This window comes from Onychomys torridus, chromosome 8 (assembly GCF_903995425.1).
Source record: "Onychomys torridus chromosome 8, mOncTor1.1, whole genome shotgun sequence".
NCBI classification, from domain to species: domain Eukaryota; kingdom Metazoa; phylum Chordata; class Mammalia; order Rodentia; family Cricetidae; genus Onychomys; species Onychomys torridus.
In genome coordinates, this window is record NC_050450.1 from 69,008,614 (window position 1) to 69,022,539 (window position 13,926).

Below are 13,926 nucleotides of genomic sequence, written 5' to 3' on the forward strand. Positions count from 1 at the left end.
AAGCAAAAAAGGGGGCAGAGTCTCCCTGCAAGAAGTAGATTTCTCCAGAAAGGTGTAGTCCTGCCATCAGCTAATGTTGAACTTCCTGCTGCCTGAGTTACGAGACTACAGAAAGCACGAACTTCTGCTTCTGTGTTTGTGTGGTGCTGCTTCTGTGTTCGTGTAGTGCTGGGAGCCTCGTCTATGCCAGGGGAGCATTCTACCACTAAGCTACACCCCCAGCTCATGCAGCTGCTGTTTTAAGTCACTGGTTTGTGATAGTTTGTTGCAGGAACACCTGGCACCTGACATACCAAGGTAGTTTTCACACCAATTAGTATTTTCACGTCACGTTTTATTGTAAGGCAATAAAAAGTGCAGCTTGTAAGAACTCTGTTTCTCTAACACTAACTGACAGTAATGGAGTAAAACTTCTTTTGCTTGTGTAGCTACTGGGTGTCCTGCACACACTGGGTGTCCTGCGGTTCCCTCCCAACACTCTGCTCTCTGTCTCCAGGCTTTCACTTATGGTGCTGAACTTGCTAGCACACTGCATCCTCCAGCAAGACTTCTCCAGACGCCTCATTGCTTCCATAATGCCACGTGCCTTCCCAGCTAAGTCCTTTCCTCCCTTCCTGTGACTAAGATGCATTTACTTGTATTCACTAACATGCTGGTTCTTATGGGCAGAACCCATCTTATTCACGTGTCCACCCTAGACTCTGACATGTTTCCAAGGTTTATTGACACAGTGGCCTCTTTTTACTGAGTTCCAACCACATGGGGAGGTATATATGGTCACACAACATATGCTCAAACCAAATGTCTGAGAAACAAGATAGAAATGAAGCTATGCCACTTTCTTCAAATAAAGACTAAATTATGCTGATCTTCAAAATGACCCCCCCTCAAATAAAGCCCCCCACACATGAAAAGAAAACCAACCAACAGTGTCTCAGTCCTGTTTTCCAGAGTAAGGCTGCATGCAAATCATCATGCAAGGCACCGAGTAAGATACTCACACTACATCACCTGCATAATGCCGGATTCGAAAGTCCCGATCAAACTCTAGGATTTTGTCCGAGGCACAGGTCTATGATAAAGAAGGACATACATTTGAAAAACTGATATTTTTAACTCCTAAAAATACATTCCAACTTAGTATGATCAAGCATCACAAATCATAATATCTAAATGAAACCATATTCCCTGGCATCTGTTTAAATACATGTCTGACAGCTGGGAGCAGTGGCGCATGCCTTTAATCCAGCACTTGGGAGGCAGAGGCAGGCGGATCTCTCTGAGTTTGAGGACAGCCTGGTCTACAAAGTGAGTTCCAGGACAGCCAGGGCTACACAGAGAAACCCTGTCTCAACATCCTCCCCACTAAAAAAAAAAAAAAAAAAAAACAAAAAAAAAAACCCTCAAAAAAACATGGCTGACAAGGCTTTTGACAGAAACCCACATAGCACACAACTGGCCTCCATTTGCTGGCTGATCTAACAGTAGACATGGCCAAGTGGTTAGGTCTGGATAATGGATGTGAAATATGGCTATTCCATGCCCAATGTGGTCAGAGGTCGATGAATGATGCCCTTTATTTAGTTGGATATAAAGGATGGTCCCTGGCAGGTGGGGCAGCCAGCAATGGAAGAAGTATGGCTCTCTGAGAAACAGACATGCAATGTCTTCTAACACTTAAACCCTTCTTTTCCATGCTCCACTTGGGAGGACCACACTGAGAGCTCACTATCTGTAAGGCACGGACATTCCACAGTTCTCATAATCTACTCTTAAAGTATAACAATGTCTCCCTCACATACATGGAGATGAAGACGCAGTGAGGTAGGCAGTTGGCACTATATTACATTGCTAATAAGTGGTCGCCCTGGCAAGGCTCCAGGCCTTGCCTGCTGAGCCAGACTCCAGTTTAGGTATTCTTCACAGAAGAGCAACCTTGCATATCTGTTTCTCATTGAAGGGGAATACTTTAAGAAATGGCAGGCTTTATATGGCCCTGGATTTCTTCATGACTTCCTCCAACTTTTCTTTGCTATAGTAGGCCCCAGACAGGCAGATGAGTAAAAATCTACATGACACCACTTAGTATTGTAATACTAGTACCATTTAGATGCTAATGTCATACAGCATACAATCTTATCCAGGACAGTAGGCTTCAGATGCTAAAGAAACAATGTCTAAGAGTTTCACAAACGAAGAATTATAGGAAATTGGAGGTTTGCTATGTCTCTTTTAATAATTCTTCAATCTGAGAAAGTAGAGAGTTAAATGAACTTTGAGACCAAAGCATCTAATATAGAGGACTCTCCAAAATATATCCTCCCCTGCTCTCTCAAAGATGTACTTTACTTTTAATTGTGTGTATTAGGGTTGTTCATTGTGAGCATGGGTGCCATTAGAGGCCAGAAGAGGGCTTCAGATGTCCTGGATCTGGAGTTAAGGCAGGTGTAAGCTGCCTGACATGGGTGCTAAGAACTGAACTCTGGTCCTCTGCAAGGCCGGTATGCGCTCTTTCCTGTTGAGCCCTCTCTGTAGCCCACCCCCTCACTGCCCTTTTGAAAAAATCCTTTACTTTGTAAAATTCTTGAAGGAAAAAGACTCCAATGACAGGCCATTCTTATATTCAGATAAAATGCAAAGCTATTTTGTTTTCCTCAACACAAAAATTATATTTTACTATATACTTATTATTTAACCTTTTATTTTAAAATATTTTATGGTTGTTTGGATCATGTGACTGCCTCTCCATGATACCTTTAATGCAAAAGGAAGATTTTTATCCCCAAATAAAAGCCAGCAGTCTTTCATTTAATAAGCCAGTAAGTCTACCTGGTCAGTTAGCAGTAGCAAATGACACCTGGCTCAACATACAAGCCAATAGCATTATTTAACAAAAAGGTGTGTAGTGACTTAAATATTCTAACAGCTTGGCTGTGTAATTTCTCTCCTAAATTCCTCAAAAGATGGGGCTGGGGAAATGACTTGGTTGCTGAAGTGCTTGCTGCACAAATGTGAGGACTTGATTTGGATCCCCAGCACTCCACATAAAAGTTGGGTCTGTGACCCCAGTGCTGGTAAGGCAGATGAAGCTTGCTGGCCGGCCAGTATAGCTCAATCAGGGAGGTCCAGGCTCAGTGAGAGACCTTGTCTCAAAAAATAAACTAGAAGGCCAGTGGCATGGCTCAGTGGGTAAAGGTGCTTAACACCATGTCTGAGTTTGAATCTTGGAAGCTACATGGTGGAGAGAACCAACTCCTGCAAGTTGTCCTCTGACTTCCACATGTGTGCCAAGACATGCATGTACATGTACACATATGAATACATAAGTAAACAAATGTAAATTATCTTTTATAAGTTGGAGAGTAACAGAGATGATATAGACCATTGACTTCTGACCTCCATACGCTCACAGAGGAACACATACGCATACCACATATACACATATTCTCCAGAAGAACATACTTTAAATAGTTCCATCTCAGTATTTGTCCAAGGTATACTGAGGGAGGGGGAAAAAGAAGTAGGTACTTGGTCTGTTGGGAAACTGGGACTTCTACCAAAAAAAGGAATGAATGAGGGGTTGGGGATTTAGCTCAGTGGTAGAGTGCTTGCCTAGCAAGCAGAAGGCCCGGGGTTTGATCCTCAGCTCCAAAAAAAAAGGGGGAATGAATGAATAAACAAATAAAAGAGTAAGAAATCCATATATAAGTTACTATTTAGCATTTCCTATCAAATCATTAGCAAGTGATTAAACACAAGATGTTCAGGTGCCCTTAAGAATAAGATTCCAGCTTGGTGTATGGCATACACCTCTAGCACTAGTTATTGGAGTAGTTGAGGATCTCACCAAAGCCCAGGAGTTTGAGGTCAGTGTGGGTAACTCAAAGCTAGAGTCCATCTCAAAAAACAAAAAAGAAAACAATGAGATTACACTTCAAAAGTATTTGTTTAAGGAGGCTGGAGAAATGGCTCAGTGGTTAAGAGCACTGGGCTGCTCTTCCAGAGGACCTGGTTTCAAGTCCCAGCACCCACACGGCAGCTTACAACGAGCTATAACTCCAGCATGAGGGTATCTGAAACCTTCTCCTTGCCTTTGAGGGCATTGCATGCACATGGTAAACAGACATGCAGGCAAAATACTCATACATATAAAAGTGAAAAAAAATTATCATCATTTTTTTTCTGACAAATTTACTTAACTCAGTTATATAAATGGCCAGGGTGAAAGATAGAATAATGATTTGGGGTCTCATGTTTGAGACTTGCAGATATCCATTTAAATAAAAACAATTTAAGTAAGATTTATTCAGTAGGATCATGACCAGTCCAATGTAATTTCACTAACACTATCTAGTATCTAGAGGGTGCAGTAGTAGATGAATCCTCAGAACCTGAGCTGTGATGACAACGGGCATCTCTAAACTCCCTCACAGACAGGATTTGCCTGGATAAAGGTGCCCTTGAAATATCTCCCTGTGACTTAAGTTTTTTTTTACTTTGTGCAGTTTTGGGCCCAGCACCAAGGACTAGATCTGTCAAATGAGAGGCATTTAATTAGACCTTTGAGTACAAATGAGAGCTGGCTGAAGGGACCAAGGCCCTTAACAGCAAAGATCAGGCTGAAGGAGCTGAAGACCAAGTTGTAGCTATAAATAATTGGCCTGAGACAAATGTCAGTCAAGAAACAATTTTAAGATGATTTACACCTTCTCTAGTTAATAGTGGAATTTCTCTGTTCGGGTTATATAACTCTAAAAGGGATGTAGTTAGGAAGTAGATTTATTCATGAGACAGTGGCAACATGCCACAGATTTACAGAACAGAGTGCCTTCCCATTTCTCTCTGGATGTGAAGGAACAGGGCCTGCTTTCCTGGCAGCGCCTGGTTACTAGACAAGCTTGCATTTGTGGGGAAGACTGGGATGATGATGATGAGGTATCCCTCCCCAACACAGACACCTAAACACACTGCATATAAGGTCTAGTACAAATATCTGATAACCACAACTGCCGCCAATTATTATACAAATGTGATTTATTTGTAACACTTTTAGATTGTAAAAAAATGGAGAGCTGGATGGATGCTCAATACACAGAAAGAATGCATTTCTCTATAATAACAGGGACTGCAGCTAGAATTTCTCACTTTTAGGCAAGTCATAGGGTTTAAAGATTGCAGCGCACATTCCGTATTTAATAAATGAGGATTATGGCGAAAAGTCATGGACAAAAGCAATTTCTTATGCCAGAATTACCAGATGCAGACATAAAATTCTAGCACATGAGCAAGGACTCAGCACCTATTGGTTATAAATGACATCATGCTTTCTAAAGAATCGTGTTCATTTTTCCTGCATCTAGCAAATTCCACAGTCTGTAGCTCCCTCTCCTGGATACTATAATTTTTGTCAATCTCATCATTGTTATCAGAGAAGCAGAACTCACCCACAGTGATACATCATTTACCAGACATTCATGCCTTTCCCCTTATTTGAGTGTACATTCTCTTAACCCAATGTAAAGCAAATGTTGCCCTGTCAAACAACCAGCAAAAATCCCATAGCTCATTATTACCTTTCGGCTGGAAAAATGACCATGTTTGCCCAATTTACTGTTCAGGGCCTCGAGGAACATTCCGTCGGTGACTTTGCCAACATTCATACAAGCATCGTCCAGGATTGCAATGATGCCCTTGTGCTGCTGCTCCACAAGATCCACAATGATCTGGTTGTTGAAGTAATCAATCTGTAGGACAAGCAAGAAAGCAATGCCCAAGAGAATGGGACCCCTGATGGACAAGGCACACAGGTGTCTCTCTTCGGTTCACAGACTTGTGTAACACCCCAGTGTCAAAAAGGCAGACAGCATTAGTGGGGTCAAGCACTAAAATGAGCACACATTTTAACAGAGGGGTCTCACTTACTGTCTGCGTGCTCCTTCTGCCAGGAAGGAGACACCAGGGATGACCATGGACTGAGGCAAATGTGATTAATTCTTGTCTGAGTCCTTCCTGTCGCCCAGTCCTACACCTGATCCCACTCCTTCAGTCTGTGAGTCCCCAGTCTGTTTGCCAGTAGTCATGAAACAGTTTCCACTGAGTGCTAGCAGATGACTTGAAAATATCACTTGATGTTCTTCTTCTGACGAAGTCAAGTACTCCATGGAATCTGCAGTTCTATTCATGTGACGTGCATTGACAAAAATCCAAAAAAGAATTTCCTCCAGTTTCCCCAAAGTTAGAAAGCATATGAATCTAACACTTTTGAAACTTTTCAAAAATTAATGGAGACCTAAGTATATATAGAAGATAAAAATAAGCTTTCCATGAGCCAGGTGGATCTCTGTGAGTTCGAGGCCAGCCTGGGCTACCAAATGAGTTCCAGGAAAAAAAGTGCAAAGCTACACAGAGAAACCCTGTCTCGAAACCCCCTCCCCCCAAAAAAAACCAAAACCAAAACCAAACAAACAAAAAAATAAGCTTTCCACTTGTTTCCACGAAGCAAATGAAGTTAAGAACTTTGGGCTTTTTAGCAATTTTAACATATACAAGGTGTAGACGGAAATCTACTACCATCTTCCTGCTCGGATGGCAGCGTAGACACAGCCTTCACAGGCCTCTCTCAGGCAAGCTGTATGTCACGACGGTGAGCCACCGATGAGCAAACATTTCAGTACTGTGTGCTGATGTATCGCATCTCATGTCAGAGGCACCTAACTAAGGCATCGTCTCCATTACCTCCTGAAAGCTCTACAGACTCACAGCAGAACACAACAGTGTCTTATGGGCTCCAGCTTCAGGCTTTCATATCTACAGGCCTATGCAGTCATTTGCTGCGGCTTTCAGCTCCATTTCTAGTCTTTTGTGTTTTTTTTTTTTCTTCTGAGTTTCCTTTGAGACGAAAGCCTGAAAATTGAGTGTCATCCCACCCCTACCCCCTCCCTCAGCTTTTTTTTTTTTTTTTTAAACACTTTTCTGGTTTGTCTGAATCTTTGATTCTCAACTGAGGTTAATTTTTTCTGTGTGGACATTTAGTAATGTCAGTGGACAGTTTTGATTGTCATGGCTGGGGAATGCTATAGGTGTTGATGGGTGAAGGTCAGGATGTTGTTAAACCCTCCAATTCCTAGGACAGCCCTACTGCAAAAATTACCTAGTCCATAACTGGGGTAGAGAGACCTGCTTTTAAACAGTGATGACTATTGTGGGGAGTTATTGTGTTTTCAGTTAGGGAGAAAAGTTATTTCCACCTTTAGAAAAATATCCTAAAATACACAAATGCAGGAATCATCACCAGCTGACATTTCAGACATCAGTTCCAATGTATTGAAATTCTAACTGTATTCCTAGAAGCCAGTGATTTTGCTGAAGATTCCAGTAACTCTTGGTTTTAAGTTTAATGGTGCTTCAAGCATTACTTAAAGCATGCTTTTAAAATCAGGTTCCTTTGGTAACCCAGAATGCCCGTGAGTTTTTTACAAGACACACAGAGAGATGGAAGAGTTGTGACAGAATGGCTTATGGATATGGAGGTCCTGTGTCACATCCTCACTTCATATACAAACACCTTTAATAGCAGTTTGCTTGCCTATGCCTATGGAATCTTTATAATTAAATTTGCTATAAAATCTAAACTTCAGCTATATTATGTCTATATAAGTAATATAATGTATATAATACATTCTTAGAAAGCTTCACATAAACAAATGAATTGCATTTTAACTTTATGAGAGTTCACTAGAGTGTGAAGATTTCAATAGTTAAAATGATTTGTAGGGGCTCCAGAGATGATGGCTCAGTGCTTAAGAGTTCTTACTGCTCTTTGCAGAGATACCTGATTTAGTTCTCAGCACCCACACCAGATGGCTCACAACCACCTGAAACTACAGTTCCACGGGTCCTAATACTCCCTTCTGACCTAAATGGAACCTGTAACCATGTGGTGCACATATATACAAGTGTGTACATACACATAAATAGAAATTAAAAATATATTATTTATAAACTTTTGAAGCAAATGAAATCAGAGGGATAATCAGATTTTATGAACTCCTGGTAGGCATTCACATATAAATCATGAAACAGGCTGTGGAGAAAAACTAATTCTGAACACTAGATTTAATCTCCAATACTCAGAATACATAGGTACACAGAAATGTGTTAATGACACTTCAGGAATTGGATTAGCATAATCTGGGCTGGGAAATCTTACAGAAAAAAATGCTTACTACGGTGAAAGTGCTCACTCTTTTCAACAAAAGATTATGAAGGAGGAAAAAGGGGTGAGGAGAGAAGGAATGAGCCCAGACCTATGTGAGAAACCTATCAATCAATCAATCAATCAACCAACCAGCCAATCAATCAATCTTAATGCAAAATCCTTATCTGGATCCAATCAAGCAAACTGTCACCATCAACAACAACAAAACAACATAAGAAATAGGAAATGATATTAAAGGAATTGTTGTTAATTTTGGGGATGGGATCATAGAACTACGGTTACAGTTTTTGCAGGAGTATTTATTTCCTAGATACACTGAAAATCACAGATGAAGTAATGGGATGTCTGAGTAACTTCAATGTAACCTGGAACATGTAGGAAGGCACAGTGGCATGAGGAGGGCAACTCGGATAAATGCTAAGGCTGGGTTGATGGCACACATGTTTATGTTTTCCTCTTACAAATGTTCTGTAACAATAGAAGAATCACAATGCTTAGAAGTTTGGGGTTCCGAGGGAAACAGCTTGCAATACTGGTGCATACCAACCTATTGTTTCTGTCACCTGGGAGTTGGGTCCTGTTCCCTTCATGGTCCTGTCTGTTTCAGTTCTTCCAAATCCCATCATCTCTAGGGTTTCTGAGCTTTCCCGAGGTATCTGGATTAGACACTGCTGCAGCTATTACTCTTCCAGCTATCAACCAAGCCTGTGGAGCTTGATATTCTGATTGTGAAAGGAGTTTCTGTCTGTTTGGTTTAATGTTTTGTGGGGTTTTTGGGTTTTTTTTTTGTTTGTTTGTTTTTGTTTTGTTTTTTGTTTTTTTTTTGACAGGGTCGTACTGGCCGTGGCTGGCCTCAAACTTGGGATTCTCCTGTCTCAGTCTCTGGAGTGCTGAAATTACAAATGTGCCGCCACAACCAGTTTCAAAGGCCATTTTGGATAGTACCTCCAAATCCCATCTGAATAACAGGTTTTATGATAAGATTCACACTAACAAAAAGCCTCAGCTTCAGTTATCTTGTATATTAAACAACAGGTTATTCTTAGGAAACTTCACATAAATTTAATTGAGTTATGTTTCATTTTTATTTATTTAGTATTTATTTATTTAGTTTTTTTTCTCTGTGTATCCCTGACTGTCCTAGAACTGAGAGATCTGCCTGCCTCTGCCTCTTTACTGCTGGGATTAAAGGCGTGTGCCACCACCGCCTGGCTTGACCTATATTTTAAATAGCTATGAGAGGTCACTGTTTAAATCAAACAGGCAGTTCTCTTTTATAATAAAACTGACAAGTCTGGTTTATTTTAAATATGTAAAAATTTAAGCTAATATAGTAAATGGAATTTTATGGCATTCTAATATTTAACACATGTTGGAAGGCAAGGATGCAGTTTGAGGCAGAAATGCTATTTATTATACCTCTCTCCCTTTTTAAAATGAATAAGTGGAAATAGAAACTAGGAAGGTATGAATATAAAAAAGCTTTAATATGACATTTCAAATAGCTTTTACTGCTACTGTGCTTGCTGTCAAAGAACAAATGCAGGGTTGCTTTTCATTGTGCGGTGAGAGAGTGCACAGTTTATAAAACTTGGCACCAGGCATGGCAGTGAAAGCCTGTAATCCCAGGACTCAGAGGTGGAGGGAGAATTAGAGCACGAGGTCAGGCTTGGTTTCACAGAAGGTTTGAGGCCAGCCTGGGAAACATCTGACTATGCCTCAAAAAACCCAAAACAAACAAATTACAAAAATCTCTCTCTCTCACACACATACAAAGAAACAAACAACTACAAGAAAACACCAGATAGTTATAGAAAATCAGTTTTTAAAAGCCTACTCCCAAAATCGTTTTTAAAAAGACGAATGTCCAAGAAGAATACTCAGTCTCATTTCTGTCAGGGCCAGGTGGTCTGCTGGCAGAGAATGGGAAAGCCCAGGGAGCCAGCCTTTCAGCCCGGCCGGACCAGTGCTACTTCCTATCCATAGCGCATTGGCAGAGTTGGCAAAGGTCCACAGAGAGCACGAGAAGAGAGGTGGCAGCAGAAGGAAGAGCGCGGAACTGGACAGGAATAAAGCGTTCCAGCATTCCAACGCACAGGCTTCAGACGGCTCCTCAACAGCTGAGAGCAGTGTGTGCCACTTAGTGCACAGAGGAGAGGGGAGGAGGAGGAGGAGGAGGAAGAGGAGGAGGAGGAGGAGGAGGAGCAGCAGCAGCAGCAGCAGCAGCTGGGGCTGGAAGGAAGTTCATCTCATTTAAGTCCAAAGAGTGAACTTTGAGTGATGCCAGTCAACTCTAGCAGACCAAAAGCAACCAGGAAGCCACGTGGCACCAGCTACCCAGCTGATGTGAGGCTTGAGGCTGAACTGGGCACGTCCTGGGCACCGACAAGGCAGGAGATCTGATCTAAATGATTAGAGGAATGGTACCAACCTCACTAGCATGACTGGATTAGCCGATCTCAAGGAGGAAGGCTTGGGTCAAGGGTTCAAGAACCCAAGAAGGTCAGGAGGAATGCAAGGCGGGCAGCACAGGGAGACACTCCCCACAAGGGCACTCACATGTTTCCAAGGGATGCCTTCCCGCTGGTACTCTTCTTGCTCCTGCTTCAGAACCAGCTGAATAAACAGCTGCTGCAGTTTCTCGTTGCAGTAGTTAATGCAGAACTGTTCAAAGCTACAGGAGATGGGATATGTTAGGCTTAAATATCGAAAAAAAGAAACAACAGGGTTTTAAGTATCATACCCGGTTTACCTGTTGTTGTCAAAGATTTCAAAGCCATAGATATCCAATACACCAATAACAGTGTTTTTCCCATGAATCGTGGTGTCGTAGTTCTTGACCTCGATAATGTCATTGATGCGAGTAACAATCCAACAGAAAAGGCGCTCATATATTGCCTGTGAGAGACAGAACATCATAAATTCTTGTCTGTTTGGAATTGGGATGTCTTCAATCCCTTCTTCTCACTGTTCAGCAATGTGTTATCGCCTAAGTGGAACAACTAGCAATTTATATAACCTGTTACAGAAACAGCATCTGGATTTTTTAAAAAAGATTTATTTATTATATACACAGTTCTGCCTGCATGCATGCCTGCAGGCCAAAAGAGGGCACCAGATCTCATTATAGCTGGTTGTGAGCCACCACATGGTTGCTGGGAACTGAACTCAGGACCTCTGGAAGAGCAGCCAGTGCTCTTAACCTCTGAGCCATCTCTTCAGCCCCGCAATCTAGATTTTTAAATAGGTTATTGGCTACTGTTCGTATTTTAAGACTACTCTTCAGGCACATGTCCATGTCTTACTACATCAGTGCTACATCTGCTCTTCTCACCTCTAAAAACTGTTCTACCAATGCTGAGTGAGCTACGAGTAAATGGCCTTGGGTACTTAGGAATTTATTCCCTCACTCACCAAATATTTGCTGAGCACTTAGAAATATAGTTTGTTGGAAATACAGCACTAAGTACCCAGAAAGTTGTAGTCTCCAACGAGTGGAGGGAACAGGGTGAAGGAACACACACACAGTGTCTGAGGTGACTTTTAAAGTGTATTATGTGTGACTGTATGTGGGTGAGGGTAGGTGCCCTTGGAGGTGTTGGTTTTCCTGGTGCTGGAATTACAGGTAGATTGGGTGGTGGAAACTGAACTTGGGTCCTACGCATGAGTAGTATGTGTGCTTAACTGCTGAGCTATCTCTCCAGCCCCCTGAAGTGACTTAATTTATTCTGTGCTCAGGCAATCTAGGGAAGGCTTCTCTGAAGAAGAGACACTTGTGCTGAGTCAGCAGGATGACTAAACAGAGCAAGATGGGAAGAGAGGAACAACCCAAGCAAAGAAATGGCACGTGCAGACCCTGTGGTTAGAAGCAGAAAGGGGTGAACTCATGAGGCTTGAGAAGTGATGAATATGTTGGAATACTGGAGACATTTCAGCTGAAGATAGCAGAAAACGAGGTGGGGGAGGTAACGTGGTGCCAGACCTGCTGAGGTCGAGGCACTGACTCCCTCATCCCCACAGGTGGTCCAGTTTGCTTTTCCAGCAGTGATACTCACAGCCGGGAGCCAGAAAGTCTCAGTTTCTAAAAACCCGTAGCCCACTCTCAGGGATGTCTGAACACATCCTCATGGGATTTCACTTAGGCTGCAAGCCACGGATCAAGTTCAGTCTCACCTTGGCAAAGGCGTCTCTGCCGTAGCTAGCTTCCTGTTCCGTGTGCTGCTTGTCGATGATGTCACGGCCTGTGGCCACCGTCCGGTAAAGAAGGGCTTTCTCCACCATGTCTGTCTTAGTAGAGAGCAATTCTGCTATGACAGACACAACCTTGCCATTCTCAATGAGTGGCGTGTCACCATCTACTATAAATTTTAAATTTCCCTATATCAAAAACGAAAACACAAGACACCATTTCCAGTGAGCTTCTGACAGATCATGAATTCAGGTGACCTTGCTTGTCCCTACCTTCGTAAACAGCATGTCATATGTGAAGGCCTAGCACCTCTCTTTTCCTCTTTTCCATACACGTGTCTATCCTTCCATCTAGCACACATTTTTGAAGGAGGTTCTATATTTTTAAGTAGTCACGTTCACAAATACTTTCTGCCATTCTGGTCTTTGTGCTGGCCTCAGATGGTCTGACTGTGCCTTGGAGGCCACTTGAGGCATCTGTTTCAGAGGCATCACCATTAGGATTGGTGCTGAGTTCAAGGTCTGTGGCTATCAGTACAGTACAATGAACTGGGCACAGGCTTCAAACCTGTGGTGGTTTGGAGAACCTCTCAAAATATAAAATGATGGAGAAAATCAGAGCCCATTTTTCAGAACACAAGCGAAATTTTCATAAAGTTAGTTACTTCTGACAAGGAACAAAATCTTCTGGAATAGTACTCTATTTCCACAGGGATAGAATGTACTTTGAGAGTCCTTACTCACCAAGTGAAGAATAGCAGCCAGAATTTTATATACTGTTTGAATCTCCTCAGGTTTGAATCCAATTACTTTCATGGCATCGGCTACGACTTTGAACTCTGCAGCATCATTGATGGAAGACTAGACATGAACATGAAAATCTTAAGTCACAGACATTTCACATGAGCATTAATCATGAAACAGAAGTGTTTAGCTGAAGTCTTGATGCCTCTGTAGTAAGTTACTTTGAGGGAGATAAATATTAAAAAAAAATTACTTTATGGTAGAAACATTGTTTATATGTATGAGGCCTATGTGTATGTGAGAGCTGTCACTTAAAATCAGCACCATGGACTCTTCTGTCCTGAGTTGGCTCACAGAAGATCACAGCTCTATGTTCCTTAGGGGCGGTCACACGTGAAAATGTTGAGTGTGGGAACTTCTAAAGTCCATGGGTGGTTACTGCATTTGCAGCTCTCCCACAGGTCCTCTTGTGTAGGTTGGCAACAGCTTTCACACTGCATAATCAGGCTTCTTATTCCCTAGGTGAGGAAAAGTAGCACCCAGAGCAAAGCCACCAGCGGCAGCCACTTAGCAAGCTATTAAATAGTCCAGGACTTCATTATTTATTTCTTCTCATGTGGCAAGTGTCTGTCTGGTAAGATATAGCTTGTAACTGGAGCAGAGGAGTTCAATGATGAATCTGTAGCCCTGGGAGATATGGCCACTGTTTGGAATGATAGTGTGCCAACAGATTCCACAGTACAGAGTGGCAACTGCTTGTATTATAAGTTTTCCCA

At 42.0% G+C, this 13,926-nt stretch overlaps 1 protein-coding gene across 3 annotated transcripts in view; it reads right to left on the reverse strand.

The window, feature by feature from the left end:
- Nucleotides 1-13,926, reverse strand: part of Myo1d (myosin ID) — a 298,063-nt gene that overhangs the window by 186,263 nt on the left and 97,874 nt on the right. For 2 of the 3 annotated variants that reach the window (XR_004945597.1, XM_036194793.1), the window contains exons 7-12: nt 13,151-13,267; nt 12,392-12,595; nt 10,971-11,116; nt 10,778-10,892; nt 5,574-5,744; nt 1,002-1,072 (exon numbers count right to left, since the gene is read on the reverse strand). Coding sequence is in view for 2 of the 3 variants with exons in the window: in XM_036194793.1 (XP_036050686.1) it covers nt 1,002-1,072; nt 5,574-5,744; nt 10,778-10,892; nt 10,971-11,116; nt 12,392-12,595; nt 13,151-13,267 (824 nt within the window). In the remaining variant the exon portion in view is untranslated. The remainder of the gene's footprint in view (nt 1-1,001; nt 1,073-5,573; nt 5,745-10,777; nt 10,893-10,970; nt 11,117-12,391; nt 12,596-13,150; nt 13,268-13,926) is intronic. The other variant, XM_036194795.1, reaches the window with a different exon arrangement.